Source organism: Chrysemys picta, chromosome 1 (assembly GCF_011386835.1).
Source record: "Chrysemys picta bellii isolate R12L10 chromosome 1, ASM1138683v2, whole genome shotgun sequence".
Classification (NCBI taxonomy): domain Eukaryota; kingdom Metazoa; phylum Chordata; order Testudines; family Emydidae; genus Chrysemys; species Chrysemys picta.
In genome coordinates, this window is record NC_088791.1 from 108093599 (window position 1) to 108119914 (window position 26316).

The window sequence follows — 26316 nt, forward strand, 5'->3', positions numbered from 1 at the left end:
CTGAGGGAACTGTGCTTGTTTAGTCTGCAGAAGAGAAGAATGAGGGGGGATTTGATAGCTGCTTTCAACTACCTGAAAGGGGGTTCCAAAGAGGATGGATCGACTGTTCTCAGTGATACCTGATGACAGAACAAGGAGTAATGGTCTGAAGTTGCAGTGGGGGAGGTTTAGGTTGGATATTAGGAAAAACTTTTTCACTAGGAGAGTGATGAAGCACTGGAATGGGTTACCTAGGGAGGTGGTGGAATCTCCTTCCTTAGAGGTTTTTAAGGTCAGGCTTGACAAAGCCCTGGCTGGAATGATTTAGTTGGGAATTGGTCCTGCTTTGAGCAGGGGGTTGGACTAGATGACCTCCTGAGGTCCCTTCCAACCCTGATATTCTATGATTCTATTTGTTTGGCGGTAGTGGTTCAGTGGTATGAGGGAGACTGGACACGTGTCAAGAGTTCTCATTTGCAGATTACTTAGCCCAATGGTCACTGGTGTTTAAAGATGCCATGGGTGCCTTACGGAGGTGTTCGTAGTGACTCCATGGTTAAGGCTGAGTTCTGTTTTGTACTTAAAAGCAGGAATCCAAACTTCTTTGCTTTGTATAAACAATGCTGCATATCCTCCCCAAATTTACCACACTTCTTGTTTGAGTATAGAATGAATCTTCTAAGAATTTACAAGTAAAGCTGCTGATTTGTTTAGGAATCAAACTGACGTAAAGTAATATAGTATCTGGTGCTAGACTTCGCCCTCCCCCACCCCCAATGATCTCAGTAACGGAATAACACACTTCCCATACACATTAACTTCCCATAGAGTTAACACTCAGAGAAATTATGTGCATTGACTGCATTTGAATAATTTATTTTTGGATTAATGGTAATTTTTCCTATTCTTAATAACTGAAAGTCTCAATACAGCGTTGTACTACTGAGAACTCTATAAAGAAAAGCCCTTTTTCAAAATGTCTGCTATCGTCCATGGTTCTCAATAGGACAGGAACTACGACACTCACCAGTTGGTGGCCATTTTGAGGAAGGTCTCTCTCTTTCCCTCATTGTTCACAATAGTACTGAGTATCTCTTCCTCCACACAGCACAGGGGACTAGCCATCTTCCTATAGGGAATCTGAGGCCTTAGTCTCATTGAGTACAATGGGAGATGATTGCCATTTTGAGAGGGACAATATAAACATTCCTCCAGAACCTTATTAGATGATAATGTGGATTTCAAGGAAACATCTATCTGGTAAATCATGGCTGTGTTAATTTCCTCTGAGTTGGTGCAAGAATATTTTGGAGAGCAGTTAGCGCCCATTCCTGAACTGTCTCCCATTGCCACTCCCCATCCCTCTAGGATACACACTTAAAATATAGTCTGTACTCCTCTGCTACAGCTGACATGATTTCTCAAGGATCTTTTTCTTTGGTGCCACAGTGCTAACAAATTGTACTACAGATACATGGATATGGCATTCTGTATGTCAGATCTTGTTTTGATATTGCTGCTGACAGTGCTGCGACATTCCACCCCAAAACAACTGTGTTTCATTGCTGGTTGAAGCGATCCCTACATTTAGTTAGTATTTCAGTTTAAGTTTGTAAACAGTTTTAGGACTGTATAGGGCAAAAATAAATTTATAAATGTAAATTATTATAACTACTCCTGAATTCCCATCCAAAAATGTGAGAGTCAATGCACCAAAACCTTCAGGTCTTTCTCTTCTCAATACACTGTAGTCTAAAAGAGTAGGTATATAACAATATTAAAACCTGCAAATCCTCCAGGAGGTCCCCAGTGAGCTTTTTCTGCTCCACACAAGCTTTTACATGTAAAATTATGTAGTCTCAGGCAACTCTTCTCAAAGTCATCTTCAAACATAAGCAAGTACAAGCGCGCCAAAGGCAAAGCAAACAAAATCAAGAAAAATACAGCTAGGCAAGATAATAGAAAACAAATTCCTCGATCAAAAACCTGCAAATATACCTAAATGGCTTCCAAAGGAATAGGGCAGAGCATCTGTACATGCATACCTTTGCATTGCCTGTATCAACTCTTCCCCCCAGTCTGTCGATATTACAGCAGGACTCTCCTTCTGTTCCAAATTCAATCTCTCAAAAGTTGTGGCCTTAAAACTATAGCCCACATGCAAACTTTGCTGTGTTTACTCGTTTTCACTTTAGATTTGTCAAGTTTCAAGACAACTTTACACATTTAGAAATGTCTTGCCACTTGCTTTATGGTAACAGTGTGTGAAGCAAAACAAATGAGCGATACTTGTTACTGAAAAAAATGAAAAACGCTAAAATGGTAAGTACTTCATTTTATACACATAAAAAAGTAAAACAGTGGGCTTGCTATTTTAGTTATGGAAAATACATAGCACTTTGAGGAGTACTTAGTATCATGATCTACATTTACATTTAAAGTACAAAATCTCCATTTTACTATACCTGCCTAACTCCAGGCTTTTGGCTTAAGGCTCAGGCTTTGGGGGATATTTTAGGTCCTCAAGTAATTCCTGCAATGTCTCAGGACTTGAGGAGACACCCCAGTTGTCAAAGATAGAGGCATCATGGCTGCAACCAGCACATATGTAAAATGGATATTGAATAGACTAGAGGGGACTAGAGAGTCCTACTGTTCATTATATTTGCCTGACATAGGGGATTTTATTATGTATGTATTTATTTTTAATAATTTAAAGGAAATACTCAGGCTGTTGAATTTCCCCATTGTAGGGAGGTTCATTTTATTTTATACATGTTATTTGAAACCCAAAATCAGAACCATTATTGATGTGAGCCTTATGATTAGTATCATTACTTTACTATTGCTTAAGATTTTTAAGATTCTATGTTTTGCTCCCAAACTAGTGTTGATGCAGCAAGTGAAGCTCTGAATAAATGTATGTATAAAATAAAAAGTAGAAAGTGAACTAACAAAAGGTATGTTCATCATCATCACCTTGATCAAATTGCTTGAGCCCATTTTCACCACCCTTTTTCTGTTTTTTTTTTTTGTCTGGATATTTTAGGTTGCAAGGTTTTTGAGGCAGACACTGTACTCCTCTGACTTAGTATATTTTTTAGCACAATGGGACTCTAATCCTGTTTGGCGCTTTTGAGGGCTATTGTAATACAAGCAAAGAGGACTGTTGGTCCTTGATGTTTTCCTTCAGTCAGATAAGCACAATTCAAGTTAAGAGGCAGTACTGCACATTTTTTTTTCGGGAACTACTGGTTATAATGCCAACTTAGCAGAAAATGTTAGTGAAACACTTCATTGTACTGTTTCTTTTAGCAACACGATGCAGTTTTCTTTTTCAGAATGAAGTTACAGTGCTACTTGGTGGCCACTAGATAGCACCCATGTTTCCTAGGTTTACTGTGTAATGTCATTACCTAAGCAATACCCAAAACCATAATCCTGCATTTTGTTTCTAAGGAGCCTTTCCTTGAGTTGAATGATGGTAAGAAGAGAGTAATATGCTCTTCTTAAATAGGTATATTTTCTTAAAAACACTAACTTTTTGGCATTAATTTAATGCCTCTCTTTTTTAGTATTATGTCCACTGTTCCTGACCAGAAGATATTATTGAAAAAGAAAAAATTATTCATTGCTGTGACTGTTTTCTTGTAAAATTGCATACTTGTATTGAAGATCCCATGAAGCATGCTGTATTTTGAAACATAAACAAGCTGTAAGTCATTTACCCCTTTTGTACTTTTCACTGTGTTTCTTTATGAAAAATCAAAGAAAAATTAATCACAATAATAATAATAATAATAATAAAAAAAAAATAACAATAGGCATTTTTTAAAACCGTGATGCCATTTCTAAAAAGGATTTTAGACATTATTTAGAATAACAAGGCCAATGTAGCAATACTCAAAGAAGCCAGGGATGTGATGGGTCTCGACTGCTTTCTTGGACACAAAGGGTGAGAATATGTGCTGACCTTTCTAAAAGCACAGCACAGTGTTTGCAACCCAGAAGGAGATGGGCCTGTGGTGGCTTTGTGCCACCTTTTTCTCCTCCCAGTCCTGTGGCCCCTGGCATAACATAGACAGCCCTAGGAGACTGTCTGAAGGTGTGACTTGAGTGTCACCCCTAACTAGATTCCCATCCACACACAGAAATCTCTAGCTTGAGTTAAGTGGTACTTTAAGCTTGAGGTAGGAGATAGCTGGCCCATTAGTGGGGTGGGTTGAAGCCTGAGCTAATAATGCAGTGAAGATGCAACAGCTCAAGTTATAACTCATCATCAGCTAATCCAATCACTCTGGGCTGCTAATCAAATGACTCCATGTAACTCTGCTGTTGCCTTGCAGTCTGGTGGTTCTGGGCTACACTAGCTCCAGTGCAGTAAAGGGAACATATTAACTCGAGCTAACTGTTTTACTTGAGACAGGACCTAAGTTACCACAGACTGCCTGGAATCTTCTCAGCTCTGAGCACTGCAGCCCCAGCAGCCCTTCAACCTCACCCCCCCGGGTCCTCTGAGTGCAGCCTTAGGGCTCTCTTCTGAGGTTCTGTGCTGGGGAATCCTCCCCTGGCTGGGTCTGAGGCTTTCACAGCCCCTGCACTCTGCCCTTTTACCTAGATCAAAGGGCCTAGAACAAGGGTGTGTCTCAGTTACACCACATCTACATTGACAATATACCTGTATTAGAATGGGGCTACTCGTGCTCAGATACTATAATGATAAGGGCCTCATAAGGACCTTTATTAATAGTTAGATTATTGTTGGTGAAGCATGACATGGAAATAAAGCTGATTGGCTTTCAAACATTAGGATGAGTTTGCAAAGTTAGTAATTAAGAGACGTCTTTTTACTTGCAAACTGAGCACATTCGACTGGAGTCATTGAGAAACAGACACAGAATCCCACTGTGCTTTTTCACACAACAACTTTTCAGGGCAGAGTTGCAACACCTTCATTTCACATATGTAAGATCCATATCTTTCTCTAGTTAAGTGTGTATCTTAATATATGTGTAAAAAAAACCGATATGGCATAAAATTCACTGCATGTACAATACAGCCAAGTTAACTTTGCTGTTGGAATCTTTAGTGTTGTATTTCCTGACCTCTGGGTGATTTTACATTTTCAGCCTATCATCATTTATATTATAGTAGTGACCTAATGCCCTAATCAGGATTGGGACTGATTGTCCTGTTCTCTGAACTAACACAGATGATGGAAAAGCCCTCAAGAGTTTACAATTTATGGCCCTGATTCTGCAAACACTTAAACACATGCTTGAGGACAAGTAGTTCTATGGAAGTCAGTGGAAATATTCACCTGCTTAAAGTTAAGCACATGGTAGGCCTCAGACTTAGCTCACCCCCACACTAACCTCGCCTTGACCAGCCTTGTGTAGACCTGGGATTTAGCTCATCCCCATACTAAACTAGCCTTGATTAGCCTTGGGTGAAACTCAGGGATTTAACCACTAAAATTAAGAAAAAATGCTCTGCTGCTAAGACACCCCCACCTCAGGAATGCCCCTAACAAGAGTTCTAACTCAAGGGTTGTAAAGTAGAGACACCCAGGCGCTGGGAAGTTTAGGGAGGATACAGAAAAACCCCAACAAATGGGGAAATAGATAAGATAAGCTCTGACCAGCGAATTTATGCTGACAATCTGCACAAACAAAAAAGGTCATAAATAAGGTACAATTTGGGCATGAAAGATAAAATGTAAAGAGCAGGGAGGAGAAAACATAGGTGCCAGTGCATGACTGGTTAAATGTTGTTACCTAGGGGTGTTGAATAATGTAGTAGGTTTAGTAAATTTGAAGGATGGAGCTAGTTTATATAGTTTACCTATATAATGTAAATGAAAACCAATGCTCTTTGGGAACCATCTCAGGCCTGCAGTTCAACATCAAACTGCTAGAACTCTGACCCCCTTGCATGACCGTAACGTGCAGAGGCAGCACCAGCATCCCCAGATGAGTGGATCCTGACTAGCCATCAGGTGAAGTTTGTCTGTATATTGGGAGTGGCGAGCATAATAGCTTTGCTTGGCCGATGTATTCCGTGTGTGTTGCTAATAAATAGATGTTTAGAGCACAGCTGTGTAAGGCTCTTTCACTGGGAAAACATTATGCAGACCTGTATAGCCCAGAGCCCCAGAGGGAAAGGGCGGGTACTTAAATTGACCAGGTTTACCCTGAGCTCCATGGTTAAGGGTATGTGCTTTAAGCCCGAGCCCTCGGTAGGGAAAGGGTGAGGGTACCAAAATTAACCAGGTCATGCCTTGAGCCCTTGGCAGGGTATAGGCGGGGTGCCCTAGATTTTTGTGGATAACAACGTGCATAATAGTTTTCAAGACTAGTGCCTAAAAAGATACCAAAGCCTAAAGATACAAAAGCAAAGGGTTGGCGATAGGGGTATAACACAAATAAATGAACATGGTGATGATTGACATTTTACATTTAACATACAATGCGCCTTATTCTTGTCTTACTATACAATATCAAGAATAGACCTGGTCAAAAAATGAAAAGAAAATTTGAGACAAATTTTAAAATCTTTATTTCATTTTTGAAAATGTTTTAATCTCCTTTTTATCATTTTCAAAATAAAAATAAAAAAATGTGGGGTGTTTTTGATCAGCTTTGTCCCAAAGTGATACATATTTTTTTAAAAATTCAATATTTCTTATTTTAGAAATGACAGAAAAAAAATTTCAATGGCAACAAAATGGCATTTCTGGAAAACAAATATTTGAAAAATTCCAACCCGCTCAAAATCAGGAGTAACTGCATTTAAGTCAATAGAGTTTTACTGATTTAAAACCAATATAGAAAGGAAAACCAGACCCATTATATCTGGCCAGGTGACTGCAGTGACAAACTAGTATCCAAATTGGATAAGAGATTTGCATACCCAAGAGAGTTGTCTGATCCACTCATTTGTATTAAATGATCAGACATTGTTCAATAATCAGAAGGGTCTACAATTTTGTTGATAATTTTGCTTTGCAGAAATAAATAAATATTTTCCCCTGCCTAAAGTGCGTGGGTTATTGCTGCCATTTAACTACTGTTGACTATAAAGGGATCAGTCACTGAATTTGTTTAGCAGAGAGCACCCACCATTGTTAGGATAGCACAAAGACACTGTAGTCTAGTGGTTACAGTTGGGGAATGGAAGTCAGGAGGCCTGGATTCTAATCCTGACCCACCGCATGTCTTTGATGGAATCACTTAGCCTTTCTATGCCTTGGTATCCCCACCTGTAAAATGCGGTAACAATACCCACATTTGTAACGTCTTTTGAGATCCTTGGCTGTGTAAATGCAATGAATTGTTTTTTTAATTCCTGAGCACCCTGGAGTTGCATACTGCCTTGAGGCTATGGCACATCATGTTACCATTTGGAAGACCCAGGTTTGGTTGTGGCCCTCAAAACCTGGTTTCTTCTCAAACCAGGAGACCCACTAGGGAGCCATGTTAGGGCTCGGCTCTATCTGTGCCTTTCTTACTGCCCTTCTCCTTCTCCTGTAGGCTGATCCGGAGGTGAAAATAAGCTGGACCGGCTTTCCCAGGCTGGTGATTTAAAGGGCCCAGGGCTCCCTGCAGTGGCCAGAGCCTAGGGCCCTTTAAATTGCCTCCTGAGCCCCACTGCCGGAGCCCTCGAGTAGTGGCAGCAGGGCTCTGGTGGTGATTTAAAGGGCCCAGGGCGCCCCGCAGCGGCCGGAGCCCCTGGCCCCTTAAATCACTGCCAAAGCCCTGCCGCCACTACCCTGAGGCTCCAGCAGTGGGGCTCGGGCGGCGCTTTAAAGGGCCCGGGTCTCCCTGCAGTGGCCTGAGCCCCTGGCCCTTTAAATCCCCACGGTAGCCCTGCCGCCACTACCCTGGGGCTCCAGCAGCCGGGCTCGAACGGCAATTTAAAGGCCCGGGGCTCCTGCTGCTGCTCCTGCGGCGGCAGGGCTCCCGTGGGGATTTAAAGGGCCTGGAGCTCCCTGCTGCCGGAGCCCCGGGCCCTTTAATTCGCCACCCAAGCCTGTCTGCCAGAGCCCTGGGGTAACAGCGGCAGGGCTCCGTCAGCGATATAAAGGACCCCAAGCTCCACTGCGATAGTGGCGGCCAGAGCCCCGGACCCTTTAAATCACCCCTGAGCCCCGGGCTCCCAGTCACCTCTGCAGCTGGTAGCTCCGGGCATAGGTGCTGACTCCGTGGGTGCTCTGGGGCTGGAGCACCCACAGGGAAAAATTGGTGAGTGCTCTGCACCCACTGGCAGCTGCTCGCCCCGCCCGCCCCAGCTCACCTCCACCTCCGCCTTCTCCACTTCTCCCCCTAGCTCTCAGCGCTTGCCACTGCAAAATAGCTGTTTCGCAGCGGCAAGCGCTGGGAGGGAGGAGGGGGAACGCGGTGCGCTCAGGGAAGAGGCCGGGCCGGGGCGGGGTTTTGGGGAAGGGGTCCAATAGGCGCAGGGAGGGGGCGGAGTGGGGTGGGGACTTTGTGGAAGGGATTGGAATGGGGGCAGGGCATGGGTGGAGTCAGGGCGGGGCTATGGGAGGGGTCAAGCACCACTGGCGCCGGAAAAGTTGGCGCCTATGGCTCCAGGGGTGATTTAAAGGGCCCGGGACTCCCCAGGGCCTTTAAAACTTTATTTAAAGGCCCCACCTCTTCCAGTTGAGGCCATGCCTCTTCCAGTTGAGGCCACACCCCTGTTCAGGACTCCGGTGTACCAGTAAGTCCTTTAACTTACTTTCACCCTGGGCTGATCCATGTAATGACATTGAGGTCTCAAACTCTGCAGCAAGTCACTCACTCTGCCCATCCTTTAGGTCAAGGTTGGGTGCTGCAAAAAGACTCTGCAGAAAGATTGCAGGGAGTTAAACAAGAAAAACAAGAAAACCTTCAGCCTTATTGTGACTGACTGGAAGGATGGACAGCTGATTCTTCAAATGTCTACCACAATACCTGCTGAAAGGCGCATAAATCAGCTATGAAAATACTGATCACCACAAACTGACAGCATTGCTACTCACTTACCTGTTTGTTGGCTTTCAACACTGCCCTCAGGGTTGCTATCTGCTCCCGTTTTGTACTCAGCAGGGACTTCAGTTTCAGTATCTCTTCCATTAAGGCCTCCTTGTCCTTATCAATCATGGGCACTAGTTCACGTGCTGCCGCACGCTGGCGTGACAGCTGCAGTGACCGATCTACAGCCTTCTGCAGGTGCTTGATTTGGTCCCGTATTATTGCATTTAGGTTGTAGATATTCATTGGCTCTTTGCGTATGTCACTGGTGTCAGAGACGGGAGAGGAAGGAGGGGCCGTGATGACAGGAGAAATCGTAGGTGTCTTGGTTGGACTTTGTTCTTTGCCAGCCTCTATGCTCTCTTTCGAAACATGCTCAGTTGGGGTCCTGGCTTCTACCGGGGATGCCGTTCCTCTTCTGGTGAGCCGTGGAGACAGGAGCCCCCTAGGATCATCAGGTCCCTTCAGGCTCCCACTACGAGTGACTCTACTTTGCCTGTAATAGTCCAACATGACCCTATTGGGAGTTTCATTATTACACAAACATACATGGTGATAGAGCTGAGCCAGCTCCTCACTAAATGTCACCAGCTCATCCTGGGCTGTGTTGAGGGTATTATGGTTTTCATTCGCTATGCTCGTCATCCTTTGCAACTCTTTTTCTATGTGAACCATTTTCTCGTAACTTTCCTTAGTTGATTTTTCCAGGTTCGTCACCTGCTCATCATACCTCTGGATCCTGCTCTCATACTTCGCCTTTTCTTCTGTGTAGTTTTCCACACATTTATTGTATTTCTCCTTTAAGGCCTTTATCTCAGCTTTAAGGTCGATCACTTCTGTCACGGCCACTTTGTATTTACACTCTAGGATCTCCAGGCCATTGATGTCTACTTCATAGTCATGCGTTTCCTCGCCAGAGTCTCGGCCCTTCTCACAGTCCAGCTCTACTTTCAGCTCCTTGTTGCTCTGCAGTCCCCTCATGGCGTTGACGTGCTCTGTGAGCCTATGGACCCGCTCGTGTTGCTCAGTCAGGGCTCCCTTTGTGTGTTCTAGCTGCGTCTGGGACTCCTGAAGGTTGGCCAGGAGAATAGCTTTTTCTCTCTCCACCTGGAATGATATAATAAAGAATATTAACATTTGAGAAGGGAATTAAACTAAGAGACCTAGACCCATAGGCCATGAAGCCTATGCTACGGCCTGACTTTTTGGCCAGGCCAAACCTCAGTGGTGCTGGGACCATGTGTGCCAGGTCACAATGCCACTCGCTCAAATTTGTCCTGGGCTCCTCTCTGTCATGATGGGGGGCTGCTGGGACAAACTTGAGTGGGACAAACCCCTGCACCAAGTTGCAGTGCGGTTTGCTCAAATTTAAAGGGGGTGGGTGGACGGGGTCACAGGCCAGGAGGGTCAGGTTGATGGTGGGGGGGCCAGAGAGGAGAAGAGAAGGGTCAGGTGGGGGGCAGGGATCTATTTCCCCCACACACACACACTTTAAATGGTGCTCTGCAGCCCCTATATAGGCCAGTTCTCAATCTTCGTGTGCTTGTGTGCTGGTCACCAAACAATTTTCCCCCCAACTATGTAACCTAGTTGAGGTTTCAAAGCACTTGAGGAAATTTAGACACACCAGCCATTAATTTTAAAATTAAATTGTAGGTACACATATAAATCTCCTAGAGTGTCTGAAATCTCAACTCCCACTTCCATTTGCAGTAGTCTAATGACAGGTGGTCATTATTTCTTATTATTAGTGCTTATTTCATCAAGGGCTACCCACTTCCCTAGCAATTCTGCTTAGCAATCTAAATTGACAGTGACTGGTTTCTCATTAAAGATCAGATTTATCCCAAAATATGTTCTCTGAATTTTAAACCACCACCACACGTTATTCAGCCTACCTCATGATATAATGAATCATAATGATACATATACATTTCTCCCCTAAGGGTACAAATTAATGTAGGAGTTTCTGTGAAAAACTCTGCCATTCTTTCACCATCATTATTTATTTATTTGGATTTTTACCAACAATTATGAAAAGCACCCTATCAGTGCTCCTGGGTATCCCTGACAATCTTTAAAAAATACATTAAACAGATGCATACATTCCCCCAGCTCAAATGAAGTAATGCAGCAACTACATAAATAGAAATAGAAATTACAGCACACATATAATCCCCAGACATCCACTCCACCACTATGCACTTGGCACTCATCTCCTCAAAGACAAGGGAGAAAACATGGTCCTTGCAGCATACCCTGGGGACTAACAAACTGGCTCTGTTACAAACCTGGAGGTGGACACAGATGGTGTCAATCAAAAGCCAGCAATCTGTATGTGTGCTATAAAGTTTTGGGGCCACATCATCTCTTGCCTTGGAGAAGTATAGCAGGAGTTGAGCTGCCATTGGCTCTGAGCTATATTAATTCTGCCCACAGAGAAATTTGGAGGTTAAAAAGGAGATGGTGCCATGGAGAATGGCTATTCCGTCAGTGGTTTTAATACAGAACATCGCAAAGCAAGGGAACCAGGTTAATTGTTAGTAGTTCAGATACAGATTGTCATACATAAAAAAAACAGAAAATGTAAAGTTTCCCGTGTGTCTTTGTCCAGATCAGAACTGGTGATGCAATGGAAGGTGCTTCCCATGGTTTCAATGGGTGTTTTTGACAGTAATTTCAATATGTGCAGGATTAGAGTGTGGGTTGTGAGCAGGTTAGATTTAATTGTGAATGACTCGGTGTGCTCTTTGTTTATACATTTGGAGAAAAATGCCAGTTCCATCTTTGTTTTATGGGAAACAGAATTACTAATTCAGAGAAATCAGAGCTGCCTGTTTCTAAAAGCCTTTTAAAAAGCATTTCCCCCCTATAGGTACCTCCCCAGACAATATCTGGGGGAGTCAAATCAGTCTCTGCAAAATTTATATGGGAAAAAAGGGCTTTTAAAGACTTTATAAAAAATAATATTAATACCATTAATGTTCATTCAGTGTTCTGAAGTGCAGTTCAGACTCCTATTATCCTATAACTAGGATTCTGCATTTCCCAATTTAAAGGGCTAAGTGCATGAGGAATGGTTTATATGTCTGCTTTTAAAACCTGGCCTCTATTTTTGCACCTGTAGTCAGCAGCAGACACAAAATTGTAGGTGGAAAAACAGAAGCCATTTTAAAGCCCCTTTACAAATCTTAATTCTTTTGCGTGCAGGTGGAAGAGAGAAGATGGCTCTTTCTCTAACCCACTGAGTATTTAAGCAGAAAAATTGGGGCCAAACTGTATTACCATTTTCCTCATATCCGTGTTACAACACAAACAGCACATCCATCTCCTCAGACATACAGAGCTGCATTTCTGTCAGCATTTAGTCCCCATTGGAATCTAAAGCTACTGAAGAGGTTAGTCTAATTCCATGGCTGTAGCAAGAACTTCTTCAGTTCAGTCTTGGGCTCTGCCACTGTCTCAGTTTCCCCTGTTAATCAGACTTCACACTGCGAGTGTTTTTGCTCTAGCCGTCCCTTTTATGACCATCTGGTTTATTAAAAAAACAACAGTTTACAATAACACAGATCTTCCAACCAGCCTTTTTAGCTGGCTCACACCCTTGGTTCAGGGTTCCTAGTCCAATGCCTGCTGAGACTTTCTTCCTAGCAGCATGGGTGGCGGGTGGAGCCCCATTTCAGGGAGACTAGCCCACAGCTCCACCCCTTCCGCCCCCACCAGAGGGACTCCACCCCTCAGCCCAGGGGCGGCTCTATGTTTTTTGCTGCCCCAAGCACGGCAGTAAGGCTGTCTTGGGCGGCATGCCTGCAGGAGGTCCGCTGCTCATGAGGATTTGGTGGGGTTTCTGCGGGTGTTGTGTCGGTCCCGCGCCTTTGGCGTACCCGGCGCCGAATTGCCGCTGAACCCACGGGGCCGGCGGACCTCCCGCAGGCATGCCACCGAAGGTTGCTTGACTGCCGCCCTCACGGGGACCGGCACGCCGCCCCACGCAGCTTGCCACCCCAGGCACGCGCTTGCTGCGCTGGTACCTAGAGCCGCCTCTGCCTCAGCCAGAGGAACCCTGGGCTGGCTGAAGCCCCAACCCCTCCCCACACCTGCCTGGAGATGACCCGAGCTCCCCCAAACCTGCCCAGAGGATCCCCGGGCCAGCTGCAGCTGGGCCTCCCCTCCTCAGACCCTAAGCTGCCCAGGGGAAAAGCATCTTTTCCCGAAGATGCTTTTGATATGCCTCATGCAGGTTCCAGGGCGGCTGAGGAGATGGTACTTGTTACTCAGCTTCCTGGGTACATCAGGAATCTTTCTGGAGTCCAGGGAGATTACTGATGAACCCAGAAAGCTGAATAGCAGATACCACCTCCTCAGCTGCCCTGGAACCTGCATGGAGCATAATGAAGCAAAACCTTCGCCTGCCAAACCCCGCAACCGGGGATCTGGTGGCCGCAGCAGTGCCAGGGGAGGAGAGCCTCCCCTGGCCTATTATACCTGCCACCCATGCCTAGCAGGCTTCTGCTCCCTGCAAGTCTCTCTCTCCTCAGCCTAGTTTTCACTGACTCTCCACTCTTTTATGGAACAGTGGTGTAGCCCAGTGTGCTAGCTTACCTCTATTACATTTTCTGCTTTGCATTATATTCTGCTTTATTATATTCAGCAGTAATGCAAGGAGCCTACAGTCCTGTATCCTGTAAGACATTAGCTTCAGCAGTTAGCATGAGACTTGCGGCCTACGAACTTTGGCATAGATAAACTTAGGTAACCCATAAGTTTTGGGGAACTAGAAGTAGAATGTAAGGGGGAATTTTGTCCATAATGACATCAGCCAACCATAGCACCATGAACTAACACCAGCTTCTAGAATGTTTTGGATGGAACATCCAACCGCAAGACTGCCATGGCAACGAATTGACGTATATGATAATGGGGTGAAATCATAAATATATTAACCTACAGAAAAAGGATATGGTAAAGGGAGGAAATACAGATAAGGAAGAGGGGAGAAACCCCTACAGAATATGCATTAGACATGGTAACGTCAGCAGAACATATTATAAAAGTGGCATCCCAGGGCAGTGGGAGGGAGAGAGATGTAGCCCTTGGGAGGGGCCAGAATGATGGCCATTGGTGAAGATGAGGAAGGTGACGGTGATGAGGAAGATAATAGCTAACATTTCAGGTTGTTCTGCAAGGGATGGTGTATGTATGGATGTTCAGATGTACTTTTGTATTATCTCTGTTTGCCTTACCGAGTTAGAGCATGTGTGACTTTGCTAAATGTATTCATAAATTATTTATTTGTAAATATAGAAGAGTTACTATAGTGTGAGTGTTACACCTGTGCACATCAGGGTCCCCAAATATATAATCATTTTAGTAATATTGGACCTGATCTTGGGACAAGAACCTGTCTACCCTGAAAGTGATAACTGGGAATTTTTATTCATAATCTATAGATCAGGTTATACTGAATTCCCAGGTCTGCTCTCCCTGGAATCTTTCTCCTGACTGAACTGAGGCTGCCATCATGTCTCCTAACAGGCCTGGTTCTTAGTTGCATGCTCCCCACCACATGCCTGGTCCTACTCATTCCATTCATCTGGCAAGGTGGGCTACACCTGGCACAGATGAGGCTGAATATCAACCATCTTAAAGTGCCAGCTCTTCCTGTGACAATAACCATATACTGAAAAGATATATGGATATTGTCACAAGAAGAGCTGGCCCTTAAAGGTAAGTAGTGCCACAGCAGGAACATTAGGAGAAGTCCTTGAATTCGGCGGCTAACAGTGGATTCTACTGATACAGAAATAAAGATGGCCGCATGGAGCTCTGTAGGGAGGCAGTGTGGTTCCCTGGTGCCCCCGAGAGGGACGAGCTCCGCCGAACACCAGAGTGGGTGGAGCCAGAGCACTCCAAGCCTGCCCCTCAGAGGGTCAGAGGCCAGACAGGAAGTATAAGAGCTTAACCCCAGAGCTCACTCGAGAGGCAGCTGCTGGAGAGGCCAGACACCTCTGGCCCAGCTCCAGCAACGGACCTGGAGACTGCCCTGACTGGCTGACACTCGACGCAGACCAGCACGTGGGAGAGTTGCTGAGCCTACCCCTCACCAGCTACCCCAAGGATCCAATAGTGATCGACCCCCCTGAGGACACCACCTTGACCCAGGTACCTCCAGAGGGGGAGTTGGGAAGTAGCCCGAGGCCAGCTGACCCTAGTCTGGCTGCAACACAGCCGGAACCCATGTCAGTGTGTTGCGGCCAGGATCCCCACTGACAACAGCGGCCTTTGGTTGCTGATAGGACCCCGGGCTGGGATGCAGTGGAGTGGGAGGGCCTGTGGGTCCCCCACCTGCCACCCAATGCATGGGTGGCAGTCTCCCCCTCTCCCAGGCCGCTCAGAGCCTGAAGCCTGGGTGTGCTATTTACCTGAGTTTGCTCAGCCCCTGCCTGAGGGCCTGAGCTGTGATTTTTTATTGCCCTGCCCTGACCCAGGGCCTGGGCTAGTTATCTGTTAATTGTTACCTGTGTGTGCTCAGCTCCCTGCCGGACAGCTTGAGCCAGGACTCCTGCCGCCCGACTGATTCCCCAAGGGGCCGTGCAAGGACTAAGGGAGGTGGGGTGGTTCCCCGCTGCCCCGGAGAGGGACAAGCTCCAGCTAACCTCTCTACAGGTTCATTGTCAAATAATGTTTTACCATTTGTTACAGGAAGTTGGCCCTACAGAGCCACTGTTTTCCAGTGACCATGACTGCTTAAACTAGTTAGAAAGAATTGACTCTTACTACATTATTGTTCAGTGCAGACATCTACTATGGAGAAGGAAATTAATGGGAATGTTTATGATATCTTTAATAAACACAAACCAGGTCTGGAAAAATTGCTTCTCTTGCAAAATTTCAGACTGGCAAAATAAATAGAGAACTTGCATGGAAACGATTATCTGCTTGCAGATACAAAAAACGAAATGTTAGAAGTACTGTAGTGTATCTGGGACCCATATGCTAACTGTAATACTAGGTGAGACATTTAAAGAAATCTATGGAATCAATATAAATGTATTCTTATAAGCAGTACAATACTAGGTGACACTAGGATGTTACTGTGTGTTTCAGTGACTAGTATATGCTTCTGCCTTAAAAAAAAAAAAAAGCAAGGGTAAACTCCTAAATAATGACGACTTTCTGCTGTTCCTAAGTATTTCACTTTCTATAATCTGCCATATTTTTATTTCCACCCACAGCAATCTTCTAGAAACAGGGTGTTATATTTCAGTGTCATCTGGGGTTGTGGGACAACTAAATTAGTAGTTTCACTAACTAACTTTATCATTATCTAAAACAAACTAAAAAAACAACCCAAATGAGCTGTACGTGTTTCATGCTGCACACTTCTCTGCAAGGATTTCAGTTTGGGGGTATTTTCCCCCAATGTGGGTTAGCAGTTTGCTTTGAACTCTGGGAATCATATTTATCATTATTATTTAGTTTGTTAACAAGAGAAGTTAGCAATGAACTGATGGTGGGAAATGTGAAGAACTTCTGAACAGGAAACTTCCATTATGGAACCTGATGTCTAGTCTAATTTTCTTGGTTCTCTGGACAGAAAAGCACTGGAAGTGCTAAGGAAGGTGAAGGAGGAGGTCAGAGAGGGAGAACACTGAACATTGTTCAACAGCCACCACATTGGATGATGAAGAAGGGTCATCAGGTCTGAAGAAAGATTTGTCTAATTCTCTCCACTCAGAAGAAAGGTGGCTATGAGGTAGGGCCTCAAGAATAAGGAGAATAAAGTGGTGGAAGGAATCACAGGGCTCTGAAAAGGACATGGATAATTCCTCCTTCCCAAAACAGAGAAGACATCTTTGCCATTAATAACCATTAGAATTTTGATTGAGGCATGGACCTTCGCTGGGAATTGGTGGGTCATGTTACTCACTTCCTTTAGAAGGTGTGTCTTGTTTGCACTATTGGAATACAAGCAGTGACAGTAAGGTCTCCTCGGCACCAGCCAGGAACTGGCCTGTCAAGAGGCATGAAGGAGCGCAGCCCCAGAGCTGCAGGAGGAATTGTACCTGCCTTAACCAATATTTTGATGCGTGTGCAACAATAGGCCTATAGTTTGATAATAGGGCAAATAAATGGCTGTTGTGTACAGAAATTTCAAATTGCTAAAATACACACCCTTTGGTGGAAATGGGAAGTGCTCATACCAACCTTTGATACATGCCTCCATGAATATAACACCACAAAGACACTGCTGAAGATAGCAAATCCTATTTTGCTGAAGCATTACCAGCATGAACATATAATTAAATCCCCATGTCCAACATCAAGAAACTTCCTGGAGGAATTCCTCACATTTAATTTGTGAGACCAAAGGTGAGCTCATGTGGCTCTAAATAGAATGGACAGTTTACTTAAAAAAAAAAAAATAGCACACACCAGCATTCTAGGGTAAACCTTTAAGTTTCTATAGCTGTTGTCCCAAATATTTTCAGGGTCGCATCCCCTCTTATCTCTGTCTGTGCCTCTCCCCCCCCCCGAGCCAGGCCGCAGCTCCTGGAAGGAGGGATTCGGACAAGGGTAAGGGGGCCAAGGCTGGAGCCAGGAGCAAAGCCTTGGCCGGGCCGTGGTCGGGGGCTGAGGCTGGAGGGCGGGGAGCTCTGCTCCCTCCCAGCCCCTCCCTGCTGATCTATAGAAATCATGTCAGTTTTCTTGCTGTGTCTATTTTTTTTTTAAATTCTTAACATGCTTAGGATGCCTAGTAAGGGCAGTTGCTGTCTGTATTACACACAGTATCAAGTTGCTATGGCCAGGCATATCCACTGTGGACTCAACTACAAAACCTGCTCATACATATATACTATTTGGAATACACTTATTAAAACGCGAAGAACAATATTAGGCTGGTCATTGTCAGTGGACTGACAACGTTACTGAGAATAGTTACCAAATGAATACTGTTAACATGTTTGTGTATGCTTTTCCTCACAAAACTAATTATACAAAGTTCCAGATACCATATCATCACTGCTTTCTTATGTCATAACCGAGATTTGGTAATGAAATAGGTAAAAGAGTTAGTACTCCAGCAAAATGTCACTTAACATGTAGGGGCACTTTTTCCCCCATTGATCACAATAAAGTGAGGTTCATTATATTCTCAATTTTACTTCTGTGCATCTCTCACTTTTTTTCCATGAGTCTCCCTTTAGCAGAGAGACATAATGATGGGCCTAATCCTGGAAGGTGCCAAGAACACTTAGTTTGTACTGAGCTGACATGCTGTGCACCCCACAGGAATTGCTTAACAGTTTGCATGGTTGGACCTTTAGGCTGTGTGGCTTTGTATTATTTCTTTTTGGAATGATCATAACAGAGATGTTGGCAACTTCTTCTTCTTCTGTGGTTTTTTTTATTAAGTATATATACACTGGATCCCTTCCCAATTCTGAGAATGCCTCCTGCGGGCATGGAGGAATGGAAAACAAACTGCTGGTATTATGCTCACCAGTGGTACTCTATACAGGGTGCATCACCAGCAGGGGATAATAATGTGGAATACAACATTGTGTTATGTCTCAAACACCAAGAGCTCTTAGAGTAAGTATTCAACAAGAGGAACTCTTCTCCCATTTTATTCTTTCTTAATTGAATGCCAAATCTTTTTCCAACTTAAGTTAATGGCAAAAACTCCAATTGACTGTAACAGAAGCAGAACTGAGTCTGCATACACTAAGGACTAATTCAGATACCCTTACTCACATTGAATAGCACCTTAGTCCACAGATACTCCCATTTACTTCAATGAGACTAAGGTGCTACTGAACCAGTGTAATGGTCAGGGCCGGCTCCAGGCACCAGCTTGCCAAGCAGGTGCTTGGGGCAGCCACTCTGGAGAGGGGCGGCACGTCCGGCTATTCGGCGGCAATTCGGTGGACGGTCCCTCACTCCCGCTCGGAGCGAAGGACCTCCTGCCGAATTGCCACCGCAGATCGCAACTTTTTTTTTTTTTTTTTTTTTGCTGCTTGGGGTGGCAAAAACCCTGGAGCCGGCCCTGGTAATGGTATCAGAAAGTGGCCCTAATTTATTCAGCAAGAGGAACTGAAAGGGACCTCGAGAGGTCATCAAGTCCCACCCCCTGTGCTGAGGCAGGAGCAAGTAAACCTAGACCAGCATCTGACAGGTGTTTGTCCCACCTGTTCTTAACAACCTCCAACAACTGGGATTCCACAACCTCCCTTGGAAGCCTATTCCAGTGCTTAACCACTCTTATAGTTAGAAAGTTTTTACTAATATCTAACTATAAAAGAGTTGGCTGCCCCCATGTGCCCTCTGGTGGCCTTGTGCCTCAGCCCTACCTTGCCCTTTATTCTCCCTTTTCCAGGCCCTTTTACAGAAACTTCACACTTGCTCATCCAATCACCACCCTTATTGGGGCCTGGGTTTATTCAGACAAATAACTCAGAAGTAAAACTCAAAAAGAGTCCCAAAAATCTGTCCTGGGGCATGGCTCTTACCTCAGAGCCTGGAGGACCAAAAGGGTTCCTTCTTAGAGTTCTTTGTTAATGAGTTCTTATGGGGGTTGACCTACCCTGGGGTTGACCTACCCTGGGGTTGACCTTGCAGCAGTTCTGCTCAGAGCTGACTCCCCTGTAAACTTCCCAGAGTCAGCCCTCTCAAACAACTGTCAGCTCTCTTATAAGGAACCAGCTGCTTGAGATTCTCTCCCCACTGCACCAGGTGTCTCTTGTTAGCTCATATAACAAGCCTGCTTTAGACTGTGAATGCAGCTCCCCCACTCTAACCTAAATTCCTTGCTGCAGATTAAGCCCGTTACTTCTTGTCCTACTTTAAATGACATGGAGAACAATTGATCACTGTCCTCTTTATAAGAGCCCTTAACATATTTGAAGACTGTTATCAGGGTCCCTCCCCAGTCTTCTTTTCTCAAGACTAAACACACCCATTTTTCTTAACCTTTCATCATGGGTCAAGTTTTCTAAACCTTTTATCATTTTTGTTGCTTTCCTCTGGACTCTCTCTCTAATTTATCCACATCTTTCCTAAAGTGTGGTGCCCAGAACTGGACACAGTACTCCAGCTACTCCCCAGGGCTGAGTAGAGCAGGCCGATTACCTCCCACGTCTTACATACTACATTCCTGTTAATACACCCCAGAATGACATTAGCCTTTTTTTTTTGCAGCTGCACCACACTGTTGACTCATATTCAATTTGTGATCCATTCTAACCCTTGGATCCTTTTTAGCAGTTCTACCACATAGCCAGTTATTCCCCATTTTATAGCTGTGCATTTGATTTTTCCTTCCTAAGTGAAGTACTTTTCATTTCTCTTTATTGAATTTCATCTTGTTAATTTCCAACCAACTTCCAATTTGTCAAGGTTGTTTGCATTCTAATCCTTTGAATTCTTTCCAGCTTGATGTCATCTGCAAATTTTATAAGCACTCTCTCCACTCCATTATCCAAGTCATTAATGAGACTATTGAATAGTACCAGACCAAGGACTGACCCTTGCAGGACCCCACTAGATATGCTCTCCCAGTCTGTCAATGAACCATTGACAACTACTCTGAGAGTATGGTCTTTCAACAAGTTATGCACACATCTTTCATCTAGACCACATTTCCCTAGCTTACTTATGAGAATGTCATATGGGACTGTGTCAATAGCCTTATTAAAATCAAGTTATATCATATCTACTGCTTCTCCTCATCCACTAAGCCAGTAACCCTGTCAAAGAAGGAAATTAGGTTGGTTCGTCATGATTTGTTCTTGATAAACCCATGCTGGCTATTCCCTATAACCCTATTGTCCTCCAGAGGCTTACAAACTGATTGTTTAATAATTTGTTCCAGTATCTTTGCAGGTATCAAAGTTAGGCTGACTGGTCTACAAATCCTTGGGGTCTTCTTTGTTCTCCTTTTTAAAGATAGATTATATTTGCTCTTTGACACTAGTAAGCCAGTTCAGGATAAAATTAACAGACTAGTTCACCTGAGTGTGATCTTAAAGGCATGTCAAGAGGCATTGCAAGGTAATCAGGCTAATTCACTGTGTGTAAGTAACAAAGGAATGTTAATTGGGCTTCCAAACATAAGAGGTTCACTTAGACTCATAGACTCTAAGGTCAGAAGGGACCATTATGATCATCTAGTCTGACCTCCCGCATGATGCGGGCCACAAAACCTGACCCACCCACACATGGAAGAATTCTCTCCCTTGACTTAGCTGTTGAACTCCCCAAATCATTATTTAAAGACTTCTAGTCGCTCAGAATCCTCCAGCAAGCGACCCCTACCCCATGCTGCGGAGGAAGGCGAAAAACCTCCAGGGCCTCTGCCAATCTACCCTGGAGGAAAATTCCTTCCTGACCCCAAATATGGTGATCAGCTGAACCCCGAGCATGTGGGCAAGATTCTCTAGCCAGACCTTCTGGAAAAGTTCTCTGTAGTAACTTTTAATATCCCATCATTGACCATTGTTATCGACCTATTGACTAAAATCACTGTATCCCATCAAACCATCCCCTCCATAAACTTATCAAGCTTGATCTTAAAGCCAGAGAGGTCTTTCGCCCCCACTGTTTCCCTCGGAAGGCTGTTCCAAAACTTCACCCCTCTGATGGTTAGAAACCTTCGTCTAATTTCAAGCCTAAACTTCCCGACGGCCAGTTTATATCCATTCGTTCTAGTGTCCACATTAGTACTGAGCTGAAATAATTCCTCTCCCTCCCTGATATTTATCCCTCTGATATATTTAAAGAGAGCAATCATATCCCACCTCAGCCTTCTTTTGGTTAAGGTAAACAAACCGAGCTCCTCCAGTCTCCTTTCATATGACAGATTTTCCATTCCTCGGATCATCCTAGTGGCCCTTCTCTGTACCCATTCCAGTTTGATTTCATCCTTTTTAAACATGGGAGACCAGAACTGCACACAGTACTCCAAATGAGGTCTCACCAGTGCCTTTTATATCGGAACCAGCACCTCCCTATCCCTACTAAACCTCCCTAGATTGTGAGGTCAATCTAATGAGACAATTCACTTAACAGCAGGATACTAAGGGAGGAAAGATAACTTCTCTGAAATGGACCACTCTCATTACCACTTCAAAAGTTATCTTTCCTCCCTTGGTATCCTGCTGTTAAGTGAATTGTCTCGTTAGACTGACCTCACACTTGGTAAGGCAACTCCCATGCTTACATGTATTTATACCTGCTCCTGTATTTTCCATTCCATGCATCTGATGAAGTGGGTTCTAGCCCACGAAAGCTTATGCTCAAATAAATTTGTTAGTCTCTAAGGTGCCACAAGGACTCCTCTTTAAATTGCATTTGTCTGAATTTACCCACATCCTCTTAAAAGGTACCAATGTAATCAAATTAACTTTTTCATGTTTTGTGTTTGCCTTTACATTATGTATGCAACTATACTCAATTGTTATTAGATCAAAAAGCACATATTTAGCATTTAGATGTAAAATTACTTGATATAGACTTGGTGGCGATCACATTGTGTTTACAAGACCGAAACCTTAAGGCTGAAGCATTCAATCTTCAAAGCAAGGCCATTAGGACTTGTCACAGACTCAAGTATCTATTCTTCCTCACACTAGATGCCCAGACTGTCTTTCTAGGAAGACACCTGTCAGCTTGTTCTTTAGTCAGCGAGCTATAAATATAGATTCATGGGACTGATCCAACAGCTCTGATCTTTCTGGATGCTATCAGGGGCTATTCCAGATGCAAGACGGATCTCCCCAAATCTGCTTTGGTAAAACCCTGAGGAATTTATGGAAGGACACTAAGAGACTTATGGATAATTAGCAGGCATTACACCTCTGCTAACAACTGGTCTCTCAGATTCTGAACCAACTGTAATGTTTCTTATCCGCTTAGACCTTTTAATAACTCTTATTTCTTTTCCCGAATTAATAAATCTTTAGTTTAGTTTTCTAAGGATTGGCTTCCAGTGCTGTTTTTGGTGAGATCTTGAAGTATCCAGTGAACCTGGGGTGAGTGACTGTTTTTTGGGGACTGGAAAAGCCTAATGTTTGGTGGCTTTGGTTTTAATAACCTTACATCATAAAGTTCAGCTTCTCTGGGCTGGAATGCTAAGGGGGCTGTATGTGACTCCTTGGTAAAACTAATATAGTGATGCAGGGGTACACTTTTGTTACTGGCTTGGAAAAATCTAACTGTAGAATATACCACCAGTTTGGGTGTGTCTGCCCTGTTTTCTGACAGCGTGTTCTGAGTTTGGCATTCTTAGCTGTGACCCACTCTATGAACCGTGACACTCTTCTCCAGTGGTCTGGAACCATGCCTATCCCCCATCAGTTCTCAAAGTCTATTATTATCAGGGAGGAGCAGCTTTCGTAAGACAATGCTTAAAGGGTGCCCTTCAGTTTACTGGCTTGATTTGCATATTGTGTTTGCTAGATCTGCAAATCTGCAAACCCTTGTGAACTCTCCTCTCCTACCCCCAACCCCATACACACTTCAAGCACTGCTGGGTCCCTTTCTCCTCTCTTCCCCTTGTTTCTGATCATTTCAGGCCATGCATATACCCCATTCTCTCAACTGAACTTTTTTGAGAGATCTGGAAATTAGAAAACACCTAGGCAGAAAGCTAAGAACAGGGGAAATGGATGGTGGGGAATAGGATCATGGACAAGTAAATCAGTCATTAGCATTACAGTCTGGTATAATTATGTGGAAGTCTTTATGATTTTAAGATAAGCTCTTACCTGCACAAGTTGCTGCTTCAATTTCTGCATTTCTGATATGTTGAGCTCACTGAAGAGATCAGAGACTGGGTGCAGAGATTCTCCTTTCCTAACTGCAGGAGTCCGGTAATCTCCATTCAGTTTCACAAGAGGCCCATGGATGTGCCCATTCATTTTGTCATCATTATTAGGTTCGCTCCCATCCTCTGCAAACTTTAATCCATCTACCGATATATTAATGTGATTACTGTACATACTATCATTGAGGTTGATATACTGGGAGAGTTCCTTCCTCAGATTGTTTTTTTGCTCCCTTTCATTTTTTAAAGTCTCCAGGGCTTCCTCCAGCTGATGTTCGGCGATCTCCTTCAATCGGATGGCATCTTCTAGCTGGCTATTAAGCAATACTGTCTCCTCCTCAAATCGTTTAATCTCATGCTTTAAACCTTCATATTCAACCTGAATTAGACAAGACAAAGAACATTCATAACACTAAAACTTGGGTCTTAAAAACCTGCCATATATTAGCCTGATTGAACTAGGCACTAAATAGCCAAAAATTACTTAGACCAGGCATTGCCAGTAGCTGCAAAGAGCGTCATGCTCAGAAAATTCATGAGGAAAGGTGTACTGCATGTACCCCATTTTATTACTTTTCGGTTTTATATTGTACTGCAGACATTTTCAAGGGGTGAGAATCAGAATCTGTGGGTGATTTATTAGGACACATACTGTATTTCAGAGGTTCTCAACTTTTTTCCTTCCGAGTCCCCCATCCCAAACATGCTATAAAAACTCCATGGCCCACCTATGCCACAATAACTGGTTTTCTGCATAAAAAAGCCAGGGCTAGCATTAGGGGGTAGCAAGCAAGGCAATTGTCTGGGGCCCCATGCCACAGGGGCCCCACAAAGCTACATTGTTCCGGCTTCAGCTTCAGCGAGTCTCAGGGACCTGGGCTTCAGCCCCATGCGGTGGGGCTTTGGCTTTCTGCCCTGGGTACCAGCATGTCTAATGCTGGCCCTGCTTGGAGGCCCCCCTGCTCAAGGCCACCTGCTCGAGGTCACCTAGGGGGCCCTGGATCCCTGGTTGAGAACCACCACTGTATTTCATGCAAGAACAGTCACTGACCTGAAGCTACACTAGGAAGTACAGCTTTATTATTAGTTATCATAAGTAACGTTTGTCTATTACGGCATTGTGTATAGATAGAGGTTAATTATACCGTTTGACTTATCACTCATAGTTATTTCTAAGGCATCTATCACCATGGCATCTAACTTCTTATCCGATGTAATCACTGCATGTCTAGTTTTTTATATTGTAGGGACATATAGGTTTGTTTTATGAAAATTATTCAATAAGGTTTTATTTTAAAAATGAAAGCACAGACTAATAACCCAACCTGTTTACAACTGCCAGATGTCCTCAAGTGGCAGCAATTTTAAAATAGAGGTTAACTTTTGACAATCCAAAAAATATAATAGTAGCAGTGTTCAAGCAGGGAATACAGAATCCATTTTAGGGCACTGACAGCTGGTCTTCTGGTCCTGTAGCAGGCCTGACTGAAATTCTTCCCCTGCTGAGTTGGTGTTGGCCACTCCAGTTTTCACTGACTGATAAATCTCTCACCTCATCACAGAGCAGCCACCCAGCTCCACAGGCAGGGAGCTGGTTTTTTCTCAATACATGTGATAATGTGGCTGAAGAAAATGGCAGCTTCTTCTCCTAAGTAACTACCATGTTTTTAGAAAGGAAGAGAGTTCCCCATCCCATCACAACTGTAGCCACTCACTGTAGTGGAGAAAATGGAGAAGCTATCTGCTATGCCAGACATGGACAAAAATGCAGGTGAGAAAATGAGGACTACCTGGTTCTAGGCAGTTTACTTCCAATGCTGAACAATTCACTTAGAAAATGAACCTGTTTGACACAAACTCAAAGTTTCACATCAACAGAGCCAAAGAAAGAAGCTAGTGGAAGTGTTGGTTCAAATACATTTGATACCAGTTTGTTAAGGATCCAATCCTTCTCCCACTGAAATCAATGGTAAAACTCCTATTGACATCAAAGGGAGTAGGCTTGGGTTCTAAATCACATTGCTGTCACAATGACCAGCCATTAAGATGGAAGAAGATCTGCGTTCCTTGGCTCTCATTAGCATTCCAGCTGCTCTGATCCTCACCTCCACTATTATCCAAAAGAATTAGGAACTGCCATTACCAGTATACTGGATTAGTTCCATTGTAGTTTGTTGGCAAGGAAGATTTGGCTCATGAGTCTGCCTATGCAGAGCAGCTTGCGGGACTGGGACCTGTAATAATTCCTTCTTTCACCTTGTCTTGTCTTGATGGAATCACTAGCTCCAAGAAAGACAATTCTACACTGGGAGAGCCCTGGCTGCTGAATTGGAATGGGAAGGGTTCTTATGCTAGAATAAGCATCTGACCAGTCAAGACACAGGAATGTGTTGGACAAGAATCATTATGTAAGTGACCGAGCAATTCTGGCATTCTGATTCTTCCCTCAGTGATAAGCAAAGTGACACAAAAATAAAGGATGTTTAATGAAAACAA

At 44.0% G+C, this 26316-nt stretch overlaps 1 protein-coding gene across 10 annotated transcripts in view; it reads right to left on the reverse strand.

The window, feature by feature from the left end:
• BICD1 (BICD cargo adaptor 1) overlaps nucleotides 1-26316 on the reverse strand; it is a 284378-nt gene that overhangs the window by 58235 nt on the left and 199827 nt on the right. For all 10 annotated transcript variants that reach the window (XM_065566325.1, XM_065566307.1, XM_065566317.1 and 7 more), the window contains 2 exons: nucleotides 23762-24199; nucleotides 9006-10100 (listed from right to left, as the gene is read on the reverse strand). In XM_065566325.1, the coding sequence (XP_065422397.1) occupies nucleotides 9006-10100; nucleotides 23762-24199 (1533 nt within the window). The remainder of the gene's footprint in view (nucleotides 1-9005; nucleotides 10101-23761; nucleotides 24200-26316) is intronic.